General features: G+C 38.8%; 1 protein-coding gene across 1 annotated transcript in view; it reads left to right on the top strand.

Annotated features, from left to right (window-relative positions):
* The window catches only part of LOC137595745 (A-type voltage-gated potassium channel KCND3-like), a 67562-nt gene extending 53713 nt beyond the window's left edge, over positions 1–13849 (top strand). The window contains exons 2-6 of the mRNA XM_068316007.1: positions 1030–1192; positions 6599–6700; positions 11687–11779; positions 12614–12858; positions 13612–13849. Of these exons, the coding sequence (XP_068172108.1) occupies positions 1030–1192; positions 6599–6700; positions 11687–11779; positions 12614–12858; positions 13612–13849 (841 nt within the window). The remainder of the gene's footprint in view (positions 1–1029; positions 1193–6598; positions 6701–11686; positions 11780–12613; positions 12859–13611) is intronic.
* The last annotated feature ends 5623 nt before the right edge of the window (positions 13850–19472 follow it).

The following is a 19472-nucleotide window of genomic DNA, read 5'->3' as shown; positions in this document are numbered from 1 at the left end:
TTATTTGAATGGATTTCGCTAAAATGAGGATTTCCAGAGAAAAACTTTAAAAAACTCTTTCATTCTGAGTTGTTTGGGGTTTATTTTACTAAACTTTCACAAATCTCCGACGTACTGGAGACGTGAATGCGAGCACGAATCTTTCTTCGTCCTTGCGTGGCCTTGTGATTCACTACATGAACCATATTTCAGATAATCGGATGAATACGAGACAATTACAATCATCTCATCTTCAAGAAGGTGAATTCATGAATGAATTATTTAACACAAAGAAAATAGTGACACAAAACAATTTTGATCCTGTCCAATCAGCAAACTCCTTCTGCGTCAGGTGGAACAGCTCAACCTCGGTGCTTTAGTATGGTTTTATAGATAGATAGATAGATAGATAGATAGATAGATAGATAGATAGATAGATAGATAGATAGATAGATAGATAGATAGATAGATAGATAGATAGATAGATAGATAGATAGATAGATAGATAGATAGATAGATAGATAGATAGATAGATAGATAGATAGATAGATACTTTATTAATCTGAGAGGAAATTATGTAAAAATTGTCAGTTTTCATGAATTTCTTTTAGCTTTTTGGCCAAAAAAAAAAAAGTTTTTTCTTCGCTGTACATCAAGAAACCTTCGCTCTGATATAAAAGGATGCGAGAAGCATCGGTACCATTGATGCTTCTGTTCATGATGTCACCGAAAAGCCTCGTCAGTCATGTCTCTGATATTTTTATAAGTCATTATTTAACATGGAGGCCCCTGCTGTTACTGCCATTCTCTCTATTCTTTACTTTGGATCATTCTGATGAATAGCAGGTTCCCTAAATGCATTAAAGGCTCGCTGGTACTGTATAAAGGCTTTACCTGTGGAAGTGGAGTTGGGTCCAGAATATCGAGGTTCTTTTATTCAAAAACTCAATGTTCTTGTTGGTTTGACAGAACTGTAAGACACACTGAACCCACCTGATGAAATGTTCCACATGACCTTTAACATTCTGTTCCCGTGTGTCTCATATGTAGGTATGGAGACATGGTGCCAAAGACGATAGCGGGAAAGATCTTCGGCTCCATCTGCTCCCTGAGCGGCGTGTTGGTGATCGCTCTGCCCGTCCCCGTCATCGTCTCCAACTTCAGTCGCATCTACCATCAGAACCAGAGGGCGGACAAACGCAGGTCTCAGAAGGTAATCGATCCCGGAGCGTGTGGACGGACACGCTACCAGGCCAACGTGGTTTTATATAGGCCAGAGTGTGTGTCAGGGTCATTAAGAAAATGACAATGAATGGAGGATTCAAGTATTAATTAAAAACACAGACTGTGGGGGTGGGTGGTGGTGGTGGTGGTGGGGGGGCTGATGATGAAAAGCCATTTGAAGGTCATTTTTCACATTCAGATGACAGATGACGTATTTTACGAGCTTAAAAAAGGTGATGTGAAAAGGTTTGACCTCAACTATGAATTACGTTTGGGTGTCATCAATATACGTCATCCCGTAGTCTCCTCTCTCTTACACACACACACACACACACACACACACACACACACACACACACACAAACACACACACACAATTTGCTGCTATCGGATCCATGTTTTTCATCATCCTCAGGCCATGCACACACACTTATGACTCCACCTCACACACACTTAAAATCCAAATGCCAGATGTTTCCCATCCGCTCAGCACACACTGCCAGTGAGCTTGTCTATGAATTTAGATTTTAGCAGCTATTGAGTATTAGGAAGAGCAGCTGCTGGTAAAAAAAGTGAGTCTGAAACCCTAGTAATAAAAGAATCCTGGGTGTGTTTTCCAATTGGGATGCAAGAATTTCAGATGTGTTATTTTATAAATAAAATAAAAATGAAATATATATATAAATATAAATAATATAAATATAAATAAATTATAAATAAGACAAAAAATAAATAAAATAATAACAATAATGATATAAAAAACAACTCTGACATTAAAATGAAATCTTATCTTAAATTAATAGATGCATTAATTGATGTATTTCTTTTAACCAGAGGAAATAAGATCATACCCTCATGTTTTCATCTTCAAACATAGCAGAGAGAACAAAAACCCACTTGAGCTGTTAGCAGAAAGCGAAGGAGAGGGTTGGTGGACGGATAAATGAAAGCGAGTGTCTCAGCTCCTGAACCCTGATGTTTCATCCTTGTTTCAAACCAGCTGTGACGTCACAAAGCAGCTCCACTTACATTTTACTGCAGCAGAATGAAAAGAAGCAACATGCTGGAATGGAATTTCTGTTTAATACATCTATTAATAATGAATGAAGTAGTTCAACTTCAGTATCCCAACAGATGCTGTAATTCTATCCTTGAAATTAGGTTTGCATACAACTGATAATGACAATGACAACCAGTTATTATGTTCTACAAGCAAACCCTTGTTTTCCAGCGCTTTAGACATCGAACAACTCGGAATTCAACCAAGAAATTCAGAACTTTTTTTGTCTTAGAATTATTATTATTATTATTATTATTATTATTATTATTATTATTATTATTATTATTATTATTATTATTATTATTATTATTATTATTATTATTATTATTATTATTTCTCGCTGGCAAGAGCGAGAAAAGGCGAGAAAAGTCGAGAGAAAACGTGACTGTAATGTGCTTTTTATTTTAGTTTACTGTATTCAATAATTTTCACTTAATTTGCGTTCCCTTGCCTACGGTACGAGTTACGGTACCGTAAAGTTCTGTCCAAAAGACGACGGTAACTCGTACCTTAGAATAACCTGATTACGTTGATGTTTTTTTTTCTTTCTTTCTCGTGTAAGAAGAACTAAAGAAGAGTATTGCGTGTGGCAATTCACAAATTAATTAGTATAGATTATATCAAGAAAATATGTTCTGAGAACACGTTTCATTTGTTTGATGACTTTTAACCACAAATCTTCGCTGAATCTTTGTTTGACTAAACTTGACCCAAAGTCTGGAGTCAAACCGTGGATTCTGAGGTTATAATCTGCACTTTATATGAATCACCACTCCAGCATGTTTCATTGTTTTGTATGGTTTTGCTGTCTTTATTGCATACAGTAGTGTTAATTGGAATTTTATTGTTCTTTTTAATATCATTATTGTTTACTGCTGCAGTATCAAGGAGTCTAAACACACACATTTCTAATCTCTTCTACTTTACAATGAGAAGGATTGTGAACCGTCCCCTTTCAGCTTAATGGTGCGTAACAGTTTAATGTGGAATTTATATTTTATAGTTGAAAACGGGTCACATTTTTTGCAGCTGTCATGGAGGGGAAGTATCCAGCACACACTGCAGTGTTTCATATATTAAAGTAACTGTTGTTGCTCTCATAATAGATGGATGTAGACGTGATTTAATGATAATGAGGTATTAACTTGAATGCATCCATAATAATGAATTTGTTGAATTGATTGTTTTCTCAAAAGGTGCTTTAGAAGATGTTTCTGTGTGGTTTGGTGAAAAGTGCACACATATAAAAGATTCTCCTCACAGTCCCTGTGCACCAATCAAACCTTATTTATAACAGCGTTCAGAAACATCAATTTGTCTTCTTTGCTGTAGCGTATGGCGTGAGAGGAAAAGAAAATCAATAGAGAAAGTTTCAAGGAAATCTGTTTTATATGAACTGTGTTCGTCCATTCTCCCTCCATCTATTACTCTGTCTCTTCTAGCCCCCCCGCCCCCCCCTCTAGGTTTCATTTGTCTTTTTTCTTATCTACCAACAGGCTGCTTCAGGCTCCCATTACAATTACGTAGCCATCTGGGGGTTTGACTTGACAAAAAGATCCTGTCTGTTTCTGTTCACAGTGGAAACAGAAATAGAGACCAAATTGGATTTAATGATAGTCATTCCCTATTTCCTACTGTAGTAAGGATTGGTGGGGGGGGGGTCAGCCAAGAGTATAAGCTCTCCTGTTAGTTTGAAATCCCCCACAGAGAGCGAAACAAGCTCTCTGGACGACTGTATCACTCAGCGGTGCGTTGTAGTCTCCAGTAGAGTCTTTAGGTCTTGAATGGTTTCAACCCACCAGAGACAATAAATGTGAGGAAAACCAAAAAGATGGAGGCTTGGAGGAGAAAACTGGGGGTGAACTCACAGAAAGAGAGTTTATGGAGCCGATACATATATACATATATATATACTTAATGTACGTGTGTCTGTGTGTATATATATGTGTGTATATACACACATATATATACACACATGTATGCATGTATGTATATATATATATATATACTGTATATATATGTGTGTGTGTGTGTGTGTGTGTGTGTGTGTGTGTGTGTGTGTGTGTGTGTGTGTGTGTGTGTGTGTGTGTGTTGTGTGTATATATATCCCTTGGGATCATTAAAGTATATATCTATATATATGTGTGTGTGTACTGTATATACTGTATATGCACACACACACACATATATACATAAACATACATATATACATATATGTGTATATATACATATATGTATATATGTACATACATATATACTGTGTGTGTATATATATATGTATATATATAAAGGGCACAAGATTTTCTCACCTCTAAGACAACATAAACTGTGTGTGTGTCTATATACATATATACTGTATATGCATATATATGTATATAGACACACACACACACAGATAGTTTTTGTTGTCTTAGAGGTGAGAAAATCTGGTGCCCTACCTTGGCTGTCTGACTGTCAATGGGTGGTAATGTTAGAGCATTTGGGTTTGAAATGCTCGCTCAACCAGGACCGCAGATGACAGGAGAAATAAATAAAGTAAAAAATAGTAGTAGAACCCATCACCAGTGACTTACTGACGGACTTGAGGAGGTCTGTGAATGTCTGAAGACAGAAAAAGGGAATCATAAAGATGAGGGACATCAGGAAGGATCTATATCAGATACAATTCTGCCACAAATTCTGGTTTGCAGTCATGAAGCTGTCACAAACTCACCGTCGGATGCTTTTTCCTGGAAGTGGCCAAATGCGGTCCTGAAATGTGCCAGACCAAAACAGCACAGTCTCAAATAATCCAGCTTACCTCCACTTCTGTCTTCAGGTTGGACAGACCACGCTGCCCACATCCTCCTGCAATGAAACGTCTAAACTAATGGCCGTGAGGCACCGACCTTTGAAACAGTCGTTCAGTCTAAACTATGTCAGTTCAGGGGTCCTACGCATGAAAAGTTTCAGCAGCCACTGCCTCCGATGAGCCCAGCAGGAGGGTAAACGCTCCTCGCCGTGTGTCAAGCAGAGCTTTCCTCTTTTTAAATTTGTTCAGATTTCACCAAAGCTACCGAGAGAGAAGCAGCAAACCGTCTCTTATTTCCCTTCTTTCTCTTCATTTCACACTCTGTGTGAATTATTATTACGTCCACATCTCCAACACGCCTCAGATCTTCACAGGTGTCTACAGTCATCTATAATTTGTGAAGCTTCCAAGATAAATCTGTTACTTTTGATGTGGATTTCTGTCCATCTCTCTTCTGTTTCTGAAATGCGTTTATCAGGGACAAAGTTCAGCAGGAGAGGTTAAAGTAATCTCTAACGTTATGTGTCCAGAGGAACTAGAAGCAGCCAAATATTTTATGGAGTCCTCCTGAGGTAATATCCGCTTCGTTTTAAGAAATTCCCAATATTATTTTTCTCTCATATCTTATCTGACTGTCTCTGTCCCTTTGCTCTGCTCAGTTATCACATCCATCTATCAGATCAGGTTTATCCTTCTGCTATCGCTCACAGAGACTGTATATTTATAATGTTTATGGCCACAGCCAATGACAACATCAAATAGATAAAAATCATATTTATTTATTATAATAACTTATTTCTAAGACCTTCTCTATTACGCTTTTGTAAGTTAATCCAATCCAATCCACTTTATTTATATAGCACAATTTAAATAAACAATGGGTTTCCAAAGTGCTGCACAGTCACTAGATAAAAGCGCAACAAACGTGCCATAAAACCATGAAAATAATGCAGTTAAATTAAATATCAAATAAAAATCCAATAAAAACAATTTAAAATAAGTTAAAAGTGGAAATAAAATCAGGATGAAAAACAATTAAAATAATGTGAAATAGTACACAAAACACTCTAAAGGGTGTCAAACCCCAGGGAAAAGAGGCGGGTTTATTCCTCTGTTGTAATTTGAGGGACTCCAGCAGTTATTAAAGACACTACAGTACAACACTAGGATTACTACATGTGTACAATCTGATACACAGTTGGAGAAAATAATATATTAATAAGTCAAATTCAATAAGTAAAAAGAAATAAAATCATTTTCAAGTAACTCATTTCTTCTGTTATCTTTTCTCTGAACAAATAATCTGCGTGAGATTTTTACCAAACAATCTTTAAGTTTGTATTTCGATTGGCCGATGTGGGTGTGTTTGTTTTATCTGCATCTCATATCTCTGGTTCATTTTGGTGTATAATAATAAAATGATGTCATTGTAAAGGTAAGAACAGACTGTTTTGTGCTGAGTGTGTCTCATTCCAGTTTTCTGACTCCAAACATTTTGGAATGTACCGTCTGACCCCTTGACCTCTCTTTCTTCCCACAAACAGAAAGCCAGACTGGCCAGAATAAGAATATCCAAGTCCAACAGCGCCAACGCCTTCATCCAGAGCAAACGCAACGGGCTGCTCAATGAGCTGCTGGAGCTGACGGTGAGAACGACCTTTGACCCCTCTGAGCGCCGACAACAGCAAAGTAGCTGCTGTTACCGGGCATTCCTTAAATATCATCTGATTGTGAATGAGTTGGACAAATAACTCCTTATATTGGTCCTTAACTTGAATCCTGACGCTAAGAATTCAAGTTTACTCTCTCACTAGTGCAGAAGTGACATTTTCACACAAGCAGGTTACATAATACACACAAATACACACAAAATGATGCAACATTTACTGCTAAGATGAACCAAAAGGGCAAAAAGAGGTCATTTATATGTTGTTTTATGTTCTTTTTGTCTTTGAACACTAAACCTTAACAAGGGATTTTCTTTGTTTTTGTGGAAACTCATCAGGAGAAAAAGAGAATTTGTTAACAAAGCTTTATAATTTAGAATTTCTGGATAATTGCAGGTGTAATGGAGGAAAAAAACACTGCAATAATTAGCATAATTTAAAACAGTGGTTTTTATGGGTGGGTTCTCTCCGGCTTCCTCCCACCTCCAAAAATATGAGCTTCAGGCAAGTTGGCCGCTCTCAAATTGCCCCTAGGTGTGAGTGTGTGTGTGTGTGTGTGTGTGTGTGTGTGTGTGTGTGTGTGTGTGTGTGTGTGTGTGTGTGTGTGTGTGTGTGTGTGTGTGTGTGTATGTGTGCTTTTTTGTCTCTATGTGGCTCAGCAGTGCACTGGCGCCACGCCCAGAGTGTACCCTGCCTCCCGCCCCAGTCAGCTGTTCGACATTCAAACAGGCAGTGCAGTCAGTTCACAAGCTTGTCTTAACAGAAACTTTATTCTGGTGCCTTTTCAGAGTTTTTTCAGGTTCTTTTTGCGTCAGGAGGAAATGTCAGAGCCGTTCTGACGTTAATCGACTTCACGCGATTCTAAACGCTGAACAATCTCCACAGCTGGAAACCCACACGGAACCGGAAACTCGGTTTTAATCCTTTTGAAGATTTACTTGAATAATTGCATGTTGTGACTTCAGACACACACACACACACACACACACACACACACACACACACACACACACACTCCCCTCATGACACGACAGAATGAGCTAATGAAATGTGCTCCTTTGTGACCGGTCCAGACTTCACACATGATCGGAACTTAATTAATGTTTTCTAACTTATTTAGAAAGAAAAACCAGTTTTTATCCTTTCTTATTTAGCATTATGTCAATAATAAAAGATCGATGTTAAGAACATATATTCCTCCCCAGTCACACACATCCTTGACTTTTATCTTTCAAGCAAAAAAGCAACAAAATCCTTCAGATGTTAATTCTGGGTTTATATTATTATCTCATTCTCTTAATGATGGCTTGAAAGCGGAGGCTGCGTTTCTGCTTTTTAAGGCAGGCGTGCTCCCACCCTCCCTCGCATCTTTTAAACATGACACCACCAGGAAAAAAAAGGTGTTTGTTAATACATGAGCAAATTGCCTATATTCTTCCCATCCACTACAATTTCTCTTGCTCTCGGTGACACAGTCCCTTGTTTTGCAGATGGTTACTAAAACCCATTTGGGTCCGTCGGAGTCCGGTGTGAAAGCTCATGGGTGTCTGAAAGTGGTTGGAATTATCATATAAATGCCATCTGTGAGTGCTGAGCGACCCCAACCCCGTGTGTGTGTGTGTGTGTGTGTGTGTGTGTGTGTGTGTGTGTGTGTGTGTGTGTGTGTGTGTGTGTGTGTGTGTGTGTGTGTGTGTGTGTGTGTGTGTGTGTGTGTGTGTGTGTGATGAGGTTGCCAGAGTCTTGGCATATCAAATTACAGCGGCGTCACTACTGTCAGTCAGTCGCCGTGTTAGCCGGCGGGGTGTGTGTGTGTGTGTGTGTATGTGTGTGTGTGTGTGTGTGTGTGTGTGAGTGAGTGGGGCTATATGATAAAGTGATGGTTTACTCATATTCTATAGTTAAATTATAAGTTCTGCTCTGTTAGTCTTCTCTGTTTCCCCCTGAAGGCTTTTTCATTTTATGACATTTATTTGTTTACCGCATCACAGGATCATTATCATAACGACTGATTTATTGATAAAGCCGACAATGACGTGAAATATTCGACTTTATTAGTGTGGGTGTTTACTTAATATTCATTTTTTGACTTAAATATAATGCGGCATCACGGTTGGCCCAAATACATAAGAAATGACAGAAGGCAATTTTCCACAGAAAAGGAAACGAATGAGATGAAAACAGCTGCAGGCGTTTTAGAAAAGGGAATTATAGATAAGATTCTCCATCATGGGTTATGCTATATATCTAAGTATTATGTAAAGTACTCAGTAGTACGATGGATGAAGAAAGCCATTTGACATCTTTGACTAAGATAGCAAACAGTGATTTTTAGGGGGAATAAAGATAAATCCAATAAAACACAGCATCTCTAATTTGACGCCAGATGATCTGTGATCTTATTAATTTCCGGTCTTTTAATGCAACCAGTAAAACACACCATGCATGCATCCCCCTTTATGTAGCATCACATCACCTACCCATAATAAATGATTTAAAGGCACTTGAGCCATACAGAAAGACTCCCCACGAATAAATAAAATACAACCACAGCAACTTTTTTTTTGTTTTCCACCAGTTGTTAAGTCAGAAATCTAACATTATGTAGACTGAACCCTCCCTGTTTTGATATTAAACCACCTTCTATCTGTATTACCTTGTCCCACACTCTGATAGACTGTTTAAAACACTTTTGTGTCTCACAGAAGTGCGCTGTGTTCTCACGAAAAGCAGGATGTCATCAGCAAACAGCATTTGGTACAGTATCCTGTGACTACCTGCTTAAAATCTGTGACTTGTGGATAGTAGCTCTGTATGGCTAAATCCACAGTCTACACACACACACACACACCACCTGAGACCAGCCAACCAGACAGCCGAGGCAGCAGTTGCCCCTCCTGACCAAAGATTTTGGGTATAGTAGAATCTGTTCCAGGGTAAAACACCTGCAGCTTCAGCTTCCTGATGGTGGCGGTGGAGTTGTAGCATGTGCAGCATAAACTAGACAAAGAACACAGGTGTGTGTTGATGATGGGCACACATCCTGAGGGCTTCATTCCCTTCATTCTGCACCATCAGCTCACGTCGGAGCGAGAAAACACCAGAGACACGTGTTGTAAGGATCTGCACACAATTCCTGGAGGCTGCAAACATCCCAGTTATTACATGGCCTTCATCATGTCTATCACCAACTGAGCATCACGGGATCCTACGGATCAGCGTGTGTGCGACGTGTTCCAGCGCCTGCCAATATCCTGCCACTGAAGGGACGCGAACCAATATCCCAAAGACTGCAATCAACAACCTGATCGCCTCAATCATGCAGATGATGGACAGGAAAATATCTTTCACACCAGATACTGACCACTTAAAAAAAGGTGCTAATGTTTATGTCAATAAACATATTTTTTATATTTTTTATTATTATATTTATATTTTTTATTATTTTATTTTATAAATTAAAAGTATTTATATTATTAATTTATAATATTATTTATATTATGTTTATTTATATTATTTATTTATACATTTTTTATTTTTTTATTTTTTTTATTATATATTTTTTGTTTATTTCCGATCAATATTGCAGTTTTCAACAAATGCTAGTGTTTTTATTTTATAGTGATCATTCCAGACCACACCTGTTCTCTAATGACGCTGTTTATCGGCTCATTGAACCACTCCTGTCACGCCGAGTGGATGGAAACATTCCCACCTTTACAATTTGCGACATCTGCGCCATTGTGTTGTGTTTTAACTGCATCTTTTAGCGCGGCTCTTTTATTGTAATCGTTCCGACGCGCACCTGTGTAACAACGACGTGTTGTTCAATCAGCAGATTTTTGATGCTTCACCTGTCAGATGAGTGGATTATCTCCATCGAGGGGAAACGTTCACTCCTAGACTGAATTTTAAAGGGATTGTATTTCCGATCACCTTCTGAAACGTGTGATCATGAAGAGCTGCTTTGGTGATGCCATCGGCGTCACACGCTTCAGAGAGCATCAGAGTCACTCCTTCACTCACAGGAAGGTAACTTTGAACCTAGGAGAAGGCCTGAGTCTCCAGCTGCACCCCGTCTTTGATAGGACCTCCTTCCATGGAGAAAATCATCACATTCAGACATCAGAAGGCGTTCTCTGGAGCCCACATCTCTGTATTGTTCATGTGTCTGGAATCTGAATGAGAGCCCTTGAGCTGGATCACCACCCACACAAATCCTTTGAGTAACAATGTGCATGTGGAATGGGGTGGTAGGGGGGAGAATTAATTTGTTTTCCGTTTTTTTTTATGTTTTCTTGCAATTTTGATTACTATGAGACAGTATTTGGAGTCTGGGCTTTTGAAATCAAACCCTCCACTTGGAGAAATACCAAAAAAAAACAAAAAACTGCTTCCATATGTTTCTTTTTTCTGTTTTTCCTCAACTTGTTTTCACAAATTTATGAAGCTTCATACATCAGTAACCACCGCTCAGCTGCCTCGGAGCGTCTCGTAACACCCAGTGGTGTCGACTTAGAGAGTTAAGTAACAGAGCCTGGAACAACGCAACTGTACAAGTTGTGTTTTATTTGTATATTCAAGCAAACAAGAAGTTCTTTTTTTATTACACAAGGAAGCAGTTAATTAATTGATAATAAAAATACACTCCCAAGACTAATTCACACCTAGCAGGAATGACGTTATGTAACCGCAAGTGGACGACTTGAATGCCAGCAGGAGTGTGTGACTACCTGCTCACCATTAGTGTGAAATTAATTTGCATGAGCGGCCATCAGTCAGTATGAACCTTCAAGACAGAGCCCACATCAGAGTTATTACAAACAATGCATTTATCAAGTGTGTGTGTGTGTGTGTGTGTGTGTGTGTGTGTGTGTGTGTGTGTGTGTGTGTGTGTGTGTGTGTGTGTGTGTGTGTGTGTGTGTGTGTGTGTGTGTGTGTGTGTGTGTGTGTGTGTGACTTTTTAAGGACACAGAGGAAGAGGAGCAGAAGCTGATCAAGTCCGTGTCTCTGTTAGAGAGCCAACATCACCACCTGCTGCACTGTCTGGAAAAAACAACAGTGGGTACCTGATCCCCATCTGATCATGTGTGATGTTTACTGTTTATTGTATTTACCAATATTACAGTATTTTCTGGACTATAAGGCGCATCTTCAATGAATGACCTATTTTAAGACTTTTTTCCATATATAAGGCGCACTGGATTATAAGGCGCATTGTTGGTTTTTGAGAAAATTAAAAGCTTTTTAAAAAATTCAATCAATTAATTAATTAAATTTTTTAAAAAATTTAAATTTTTTCTGTAGGTATTATATTATATTTACAGTATTTTCCGCACTATGAGGCGCAAGAAAATGTAAATGTAATATACTAACTACAAGGATTTGGAGTAGAAACAATATACTTTCACAAAAATCTATTTCTATTTCTTTTTCTATCACTTTCCTTTTTGTATTATTCTTATTTAGTTTACGTTTTTATTCACACCTAAACCAACTTTTCATGGTTTCATTTACTCCCTGTCCTCCATTGTTAATTACTACCCATGGACATTTATTTCTGTCTTTGTGTGAATTCAGTTCATCCTAAGAATGACTTGTTTTTTTCTGATAGTCAATATATACTGTCTAAAATGTATACAGTAATCCCTCGTTACTCGCTGTTAAGGCGTTCCAGGACGACCCGCAACTAACGAAATTCTGCGATATTGCGACGATCTATTTATTTTATTATTTACGGTAATTTAGACGTGTATGAACCCTCCCCATACTGACATACTGACAGATTATAGAAGGTTTAAAGCACTTTTAAGTGTTTCTTTAATACACAGACGTGCTCCCTCCCTCCACCAGGAGGCAGTAAATAAACCTTCAGAACCTGTTTCTTCCATCCAGGCTCACGAGTTCGTGGACGAGCAGATGTTCGAGCAGAACTGTTTGGAAACGGCGCTCCAGACGTACCCGTCACGCAGCGCGTCCCTGTCCAGCCGCAGCAGCGCCGGGTGTAGCGGTTGTGGCTGCAGGCGGAAGACAAACACCCCCCTACCCAACGTCAGCCTGCCCCCCGCCCTTCAGGACCCCCTGCAGGAGCTCAGCGCCATGCGCATGCATTGTGACGACCCGCCCTATCACGCTGCCAGGTAACAGGAAAGGATGTTAGAAACGCAGAAACTAAACTAAGGAATGAATGGATTTCTGTGCTCCATGCTTGTAAGCTAATCAATCGATCATTATTTTTAAAACGCTTAATCATGGCAAAAGACATTTCAAAGTGCTTTAACAAATAGAAAAACCCAACAGAACCCTCTATAAGCGAGCATCAGCGACTGCAGCAGGGAAAAACTCCTTCATTGAGGAAGAAACTCCGGCCAGGACCCGGACTCTTTTGGGCAGCCATCCGCCTTGACCGGTTGGGTGGAAAAGAAATACAAGAAATCCCTCCAGGCTTCAGATCAGCTAACGTTCAGAAGAAAGTCATATTTCTCTAATAATCCAGTGGATTATTTAGCGTAAACTGAACATACTGTAGTTAGATGATGTACATTTTCCGTCTTGTGTTCCTGTTTCCAGCTGGCAACAGATGTAGACGTAATATGGAGCAGCTTCCTTCCTCAGACTCCAGACCAGTTTGTGTGTGAAAAGTTTCCTGTTTAGATATTATTTTTTTATTTTTTATGATTAAAAGTGAACTTTGAGTTTGTGCGGAAAAAGCTGCACAGATTAAAAGCAAACATTTGTACAAATAAGCCCTTGAAACAAGTTAGTCGACCAGATCACTGATTAGTGGTGATTGAATATATTTTAATATTTTATCGTTTTTCAGAGATGTTATCTCTGAACAGATGTTAACCTGCATAACTTTATAAACTCTTTCTGTATTTTTTGTTTTTTAGTCGTTCCAGCCTCAACCTGAAAACCGACAACAGCGGCAGAATTAACTGCAAAAGCGGCCGGATCACCACGGCGATCATCAGCCTCCCTTCTCCTCCGGCTCTGACCCCCGAGGGCGACGGTTTCCACGGGCTCCAGCACAGGAGGCTGCCCCCTCCCATGGGGCTCCCGGTGGCCCCCAGCGTCCAGACCACGAGAAGCTCAGCTTGCACCAACATCGTCAAAGTCTCTGCGCTGTGACTCTCTGGCTGGTAACACAGTCCATCAGGAGGAGAGGAGCGATGAAGGGGAGGATGAGGAGTGTCTCACCCCCCCTTGTAAACAGGAGGAGCGCTGAGCTCCAGAGGAGTCACCAGTTTTTCAGTGGGAGACGGGTGAAGTACAGCCAGAATAGAACGAAAGACATCGTGCAATTATAAAGTCATCGGACGCTGTGGAGACAAATGTAAAGCGTTGCTGGTCCAGCAGGGAACTGGAGATGTTGTGGACTTTAAACGTGTTGAAGTGAGAAGAAGTGTTGGTCGGTCTTGTTTGTATTGTGTGTGGTTTGTCTTATATATTTTGAGTAAAACAAAAAAACACTCCAGAAAACAAGTTTTAGTTTTCGTCATAAAAGTATTTGTGAGACTGAAAAGTTTTGGGGGGGTTTTTTTGGTTTGTTTCAAACTGTGTTTCAGACGCTTCATGTTTGTTTCACATGACTCCATCTTTGTGGAACCGGAGAGACGGAGGTGAGAAACATCTCCTGTCGGCGCTCAGATCCCAGGCCAATGGGAGACGAGAACTTTAAGAAGTCGTCGCAAAAACATGATTTTAAAAAAGTTTTATTTTCAGTCTAGTACCTGAAGCTGTTTAAATCAACCCACTGGACTTAAAGGAAGTTTCAGGAAGACGTTTCTCCTCTCGTCCAAGAGGCTTCAGATCAGAACTGAAACCGTTTTGAACAGCTTCAGACAACAGAGACCAGTTTCAGTGGTTTAGTGTGAATGAGAGGGAATTTAAAAAGATACATCAGACATGTACAGTGTGTGTGTGTGTGTGTGTGTGTGTGTGTGTGTGTGTGTGTGTGTGTGTGTGTGTGTGTGTGTGTGTGTGTGTGTGTGTGTGTGTGTGTGAGAAACAGCCACATTATTGTGAAAATCTGATAATTTTCAGTTTTAAAGTGGAGAGAACAAGAAGAAATTGTGATTGATTGATTGATTGATTGATTGATTGATTGATTGATTGATTGATTGATTGATTGATTGATTGGTTGGTTGGTTGGTTGGTTGGTTGGTTGGTTGATTCATTGATTGGTTGGTTTAATGATTGATTGATTGATTGGTTGGTTGATTGATTGATTGATTGTTTGATTGATTTAATGATTGATTTAATGATTGGTTGGTTGGTTTGGTTGGTTGTTTGGTTGGTTGGTTCATTTAATGAATGATTGATTGATTGATTGATTGATTGATTGATTGATTGATTGGTTGGTTGGTTGGTTGGTTGGTTGGTTGGTTGGTTGGTTGGTTGGTCGGTTGGTTGATTGGTTGATTAAAAGGTTGGTTGGTTGTTTGAGTTAATGATTGATTGATTGATTGATTGATTGATTGATTGATTGATTGATTGATTGATTGATTGATTGATTGATTGATTGATCATTGAGTTGTTTCAGGTAGAGTTCCTATTTTGTTTCCTGTCGTCTCTTGAATCAAGCAGAAGAACAAAGGATTAGATTTGATGTCTTGACTGTAAATGAAACCGTTAATAAAAGGATGTTTTATTAAAACAAAAGTTTTTAACAGTTAAACACATTTAAAATGTACAAATTGTACAAATGAGCATTGTTTGGTTTATGAACTGACAGGAGAATCCTTGTTAAATGTCCTGTTTCTCTGTCAGCCATCAACACCCCGTCCTTAATGAACGGTTTGGTCTCTTTGGGCGCCGATATGCATTAAATGGATGTAAAGCGTTAACCAGCATTGATAAATCAATAGATCAATAGATTCTGACAGACTGTTGTTGAGGGATGTTTCTGAAGAGGATCTTGGTTGATCTCAGAGAAGGTCACAAGATGCAAAAAAAAAAGTCCTGAAATGAATTTGCTCAGTGGATCATGTTTCATTTATCTGCTGCACATTGTTGCTCATTTAAAGTGAATAATAGACGCCTGGTGTTTGGAATAGTTTGTGACTACTTGTGCTTTGACTTTACCTTTGGGTTCATTTGTACCTTCATGTGTTTTTTGATCATGAAGTACCAGTGACATTATTTTGCTGTATTTTTTGTAATTTGTGTTGCATATCAGTATTTTGTCCCGCTCTCTATGCTGCTATTTAAAAAAAAAAAAATCAATCCCTTTAGGTGACTTTTTATTCTCAGTGTTAATGCCGAAAATATCAAGCATCATGGTGTTCATAGTTTGGGTTTCGGTTCCCGCTGATGGATGCGGTTTCTACACATTAGGGCTTTTTGCAGTATCAGCTTTAACAACAAACAGCACTTCTCTCCCATCAGTGAGTGATGATTACATGTTGTCATTTTTGTGATGGACTTTCTAGGGTCACTTTTTTAAAAGTCTTGGCATTGCTGTTTGTGTTGTTTCTTCTATTTTTTATCCTTTTTGAACTGAGCTTTTCTGTCCATTTGCTGTGCTTACAGTATTCTGTCAATTTATTTGTTAGAACAACGACAAAGTGTCAGATAAGAAATAAAATCTGCCACAACAACACGGCGCTGTCTTTGTTCTCGCTCTTAACACCAAAGGAGTGAACAGCTGCAAAGAAATACAAGATTTATAAATTTATTCTGTCTCGGAATAAATTTTAGAATTGAATTAGTTTTCACCTTTTTGAGAAAAATAAAAGTAAACATATATTGAAGTACACATGTCAGAGTGAAATAAAGCAATGATAGATAACCTAAAATTTCTAACTATCTAATTTCAATATTTACTTTGTTCATTTATTTTTTATTTTGCAGCATTACACCGATAAAAGGTTCTGCTCTTTCAACGTCACTGCAAATACAGGATAACTTTATTGTAGCACGATGGTGCCTCCCTGCATGTGTGTGTGTCTTCCACTAGATGGCAGCAAATTATATATGAACAGATCATTCAGAAAACTCTTGAACATTTTATAACTATTCAATCCATTAATCATCCTTTATTTATAAAGCGGTTAATCACATCAGCAGACATTTCAAAGCGCTTTAACAGACAGAGAAACGCGACAGAACCCTCCAGAACATGACTAAGCGTCTCAACATCCTCTCACCAGCATTCATCCAAATGTGACTGAAACAGGTCAAGAGTTCTATTTAAAACTAAACCAAGGAGTTTAAGGTTGAATTACAACTCTAAGTGGGATTAACAAAAATATGTAGTCTGTTTCATGAGTTTAACTTTCTGGGACACAATTTGTCTTTGTCACCTGGAAAACACACATCACAGAGGAATATATGTGAAATATATCATTTAGATAAAGATGCTTGTCACCCCTAACACATAGTGTATCACACTTTATTGTATCCACAGTTCTTACTCTATATTTTATTATTAAATATTATATAAATTTAAATCCCAATGGTTTATTTGGTAACTCAGGGTCAGGTGAAAAAAAAAGAGAACCTGCCTCTGAATGCAACAGCGTCGTGTGGAGTTCTTCTGACGCGCCTCATGGGTTCGTCCAGGTGTTGTTCTGTCATCTCCATCACCTCCCGGTGACTCACACTTTCACATCTTGCCCCCCATCATTAGTGCCTGGTTTATCCCGTCACACACTGATTTAAACACTCTGACTAGTTTGGAGATAAAAACACACACATCCACCTGCTCGCAAATCTGCTTCACATTCCTCATGCATAGCATCAACATTTGTAAAGATTTTTTTTTAAGTTGCGGAATACTCAAAAAAACAAAGAGCATTATCGAAAAGCTCGTTTATTTGTTTGTTTGTTTATTTGTTTACATTGAGACACAACGAGTCATGTAGTTTAAATAACATCAAATATTTTCTTTATTGGTTCTTTATCAACTGTTCTTCTTCTAAGGTTTCAAAACATTTTGCAAACAAAGAATTGTTGCAGAAAAGATGGTGAAATGTGTGATAATTAATGGATAATTGATAAAAGTTGTTTTATACTCATTTTGATTTTATCTTCATCCCCTGATGATCGACAGCAGGACCGCTGGGAACAGGTGGACGGAACCAACACGTGTGCTGCCACCGTCTGGTCGAGATGTGAACTGCATCCTGTTTGTGTTCAAAACCTGAAACTCTCCACTTGTTTGTTCAGGTCAGAGTTCATGTGTGTGTTTAAATCATGGTCGGTTCGTTTGAAACTTATCAAATGTATTGAATGTGTGTGTGTGTGTGTGTGTGTGTGTGTGTGTGTGTGTGTGTGTGTGTGTGTGTGTGTGTGTGTGTGTGTGTGTGTGTGTGTGTGTGTGTGTGTGTGTGTGTGTGTGTGTGTGTGTGTGTGACTAAAGAAGTGAAGACAGTCTATGAAGCTCTCTGTCCAGCAGCTGCTGCTCCATGTGTTTCAGCGCTGAGTGATCCAGAGACGCGTCCCCCCAGCTGTCAGCAGGAACACAGACCCGGACCAGGAAGTGGATCCTGGGGGACCAACAACTGCAGGAACAGATCTAATCCTGGTGGAGTCGGAGCAGCAGAGACTGAATCCACCCTGACAGGAGGATCCAGAGACAGACGTCCAGTCTGACAAACAGTCACGTGTGAAAACAACTAACAACAGATGTGGGAATAAAAAAACCTGATCCAGTGTTTCATTGTTGATTTATTAATATTATAATTACAGTATTTTACACACTATGAGGTGCAGCTAGAAGCATTTCATTGTCTCAACAACGTGTCTTGTTTGTGAAAAAAGTTTTGAAATAGGACATTCATTGGGGGTGCGCCTTATAGTGCAGAAAATACTGTAGTAATAGTAGCAGTAGTAGTAGTAGTAGTAGTAGTAGTAGTGGTAGTGGTAGTAGAACTAGTAATAGCAATAGCATGAGTAGTAATAGTAGTAGGAATATTAGTACTAATGCGATTACTAGTACCATTAGTAGTAATAGTAGTAGTAGTAATGGTAGTAGTTGTAGTAGAAATAGTAGTATTAGTAGTAATAGTAGTAGTTGTAGTAGTAGTAATAGTATTTGTAGTAGTAATAGTAGTTGTAGTAGTAATAGTAGTAGTAATATTATTAGTAGTAGACGTAGTAGGAGTAGTAATAGTAGTAGTAGTATTAGTAATAGTAGTAGTAGTAATAGTAGTAGTAGTAGCAGTAGTAATGGTAGTAGTGGTAGTAATAATAATAGTAATAGTAGGAATAGTAATAGTGACAGTAGTAGTAGTAGTAATAGTAGTAGTAGCAGTAATAGTAGTAGTAGTAGTAGAAGTAGTAGTAGTAGTAGAAGCAGTAGTAGTAGTAATAGTAATAGTAGTGATAGTAGTAGTAATAGTAGTAACAGTAGTATTTAATGTCACAAGTGACAGGAAGCTCTGGAGTAGACAAACGCGTCCATTAGCTGTAGTACTGTAGTACTCTCTGTAGTAATTCCAGCTGTAGTACTGTAGTACTCTCTGTAGTAATTCCAGCTGTAGTACTGTAGTACTCTCTGTAGTAATTCCAGCTGTAGTACTGTAGTACTCTCTGTAGTAATTCCAGCTGTAGTACTGTAGTACTCTCCGTAGTCATAGTATTTTGAGTACTTCTGTGTACCAGCAGAACCAACAGAACCAGGACTCTGGGGGTCCAGAGGAGCGTCTCTCCTCCTCTTCCTCTCTGCTTCATCCACGTGGGTCTCATCAGCAGCTTTATGGACCAGAGACAGACGCAGGTCAGAGGTCAGGGGTCAAAGGTCCTGATG

The sequence above is a fragment of the Antennarius striatus genome, chromosome 5, assembly GCF_040054535.1.
Source record: "Antennarius striatus isolate MH-2024 chromosome 5, ASM4005453v1, whole genome shotgun sequence".
NCBI classification, from domain to species: Eukaryota; Metazoa; Chordata; class Actinopteri; order Lophiiformes; family Antennariidae; genus Antennarius; species Antennarius striatus.
The sequence above is the reverse complement of the archived record's forward strand: the minus strand, read 5'-3'. Positions and strand labels throughout refer to the sequence as shown.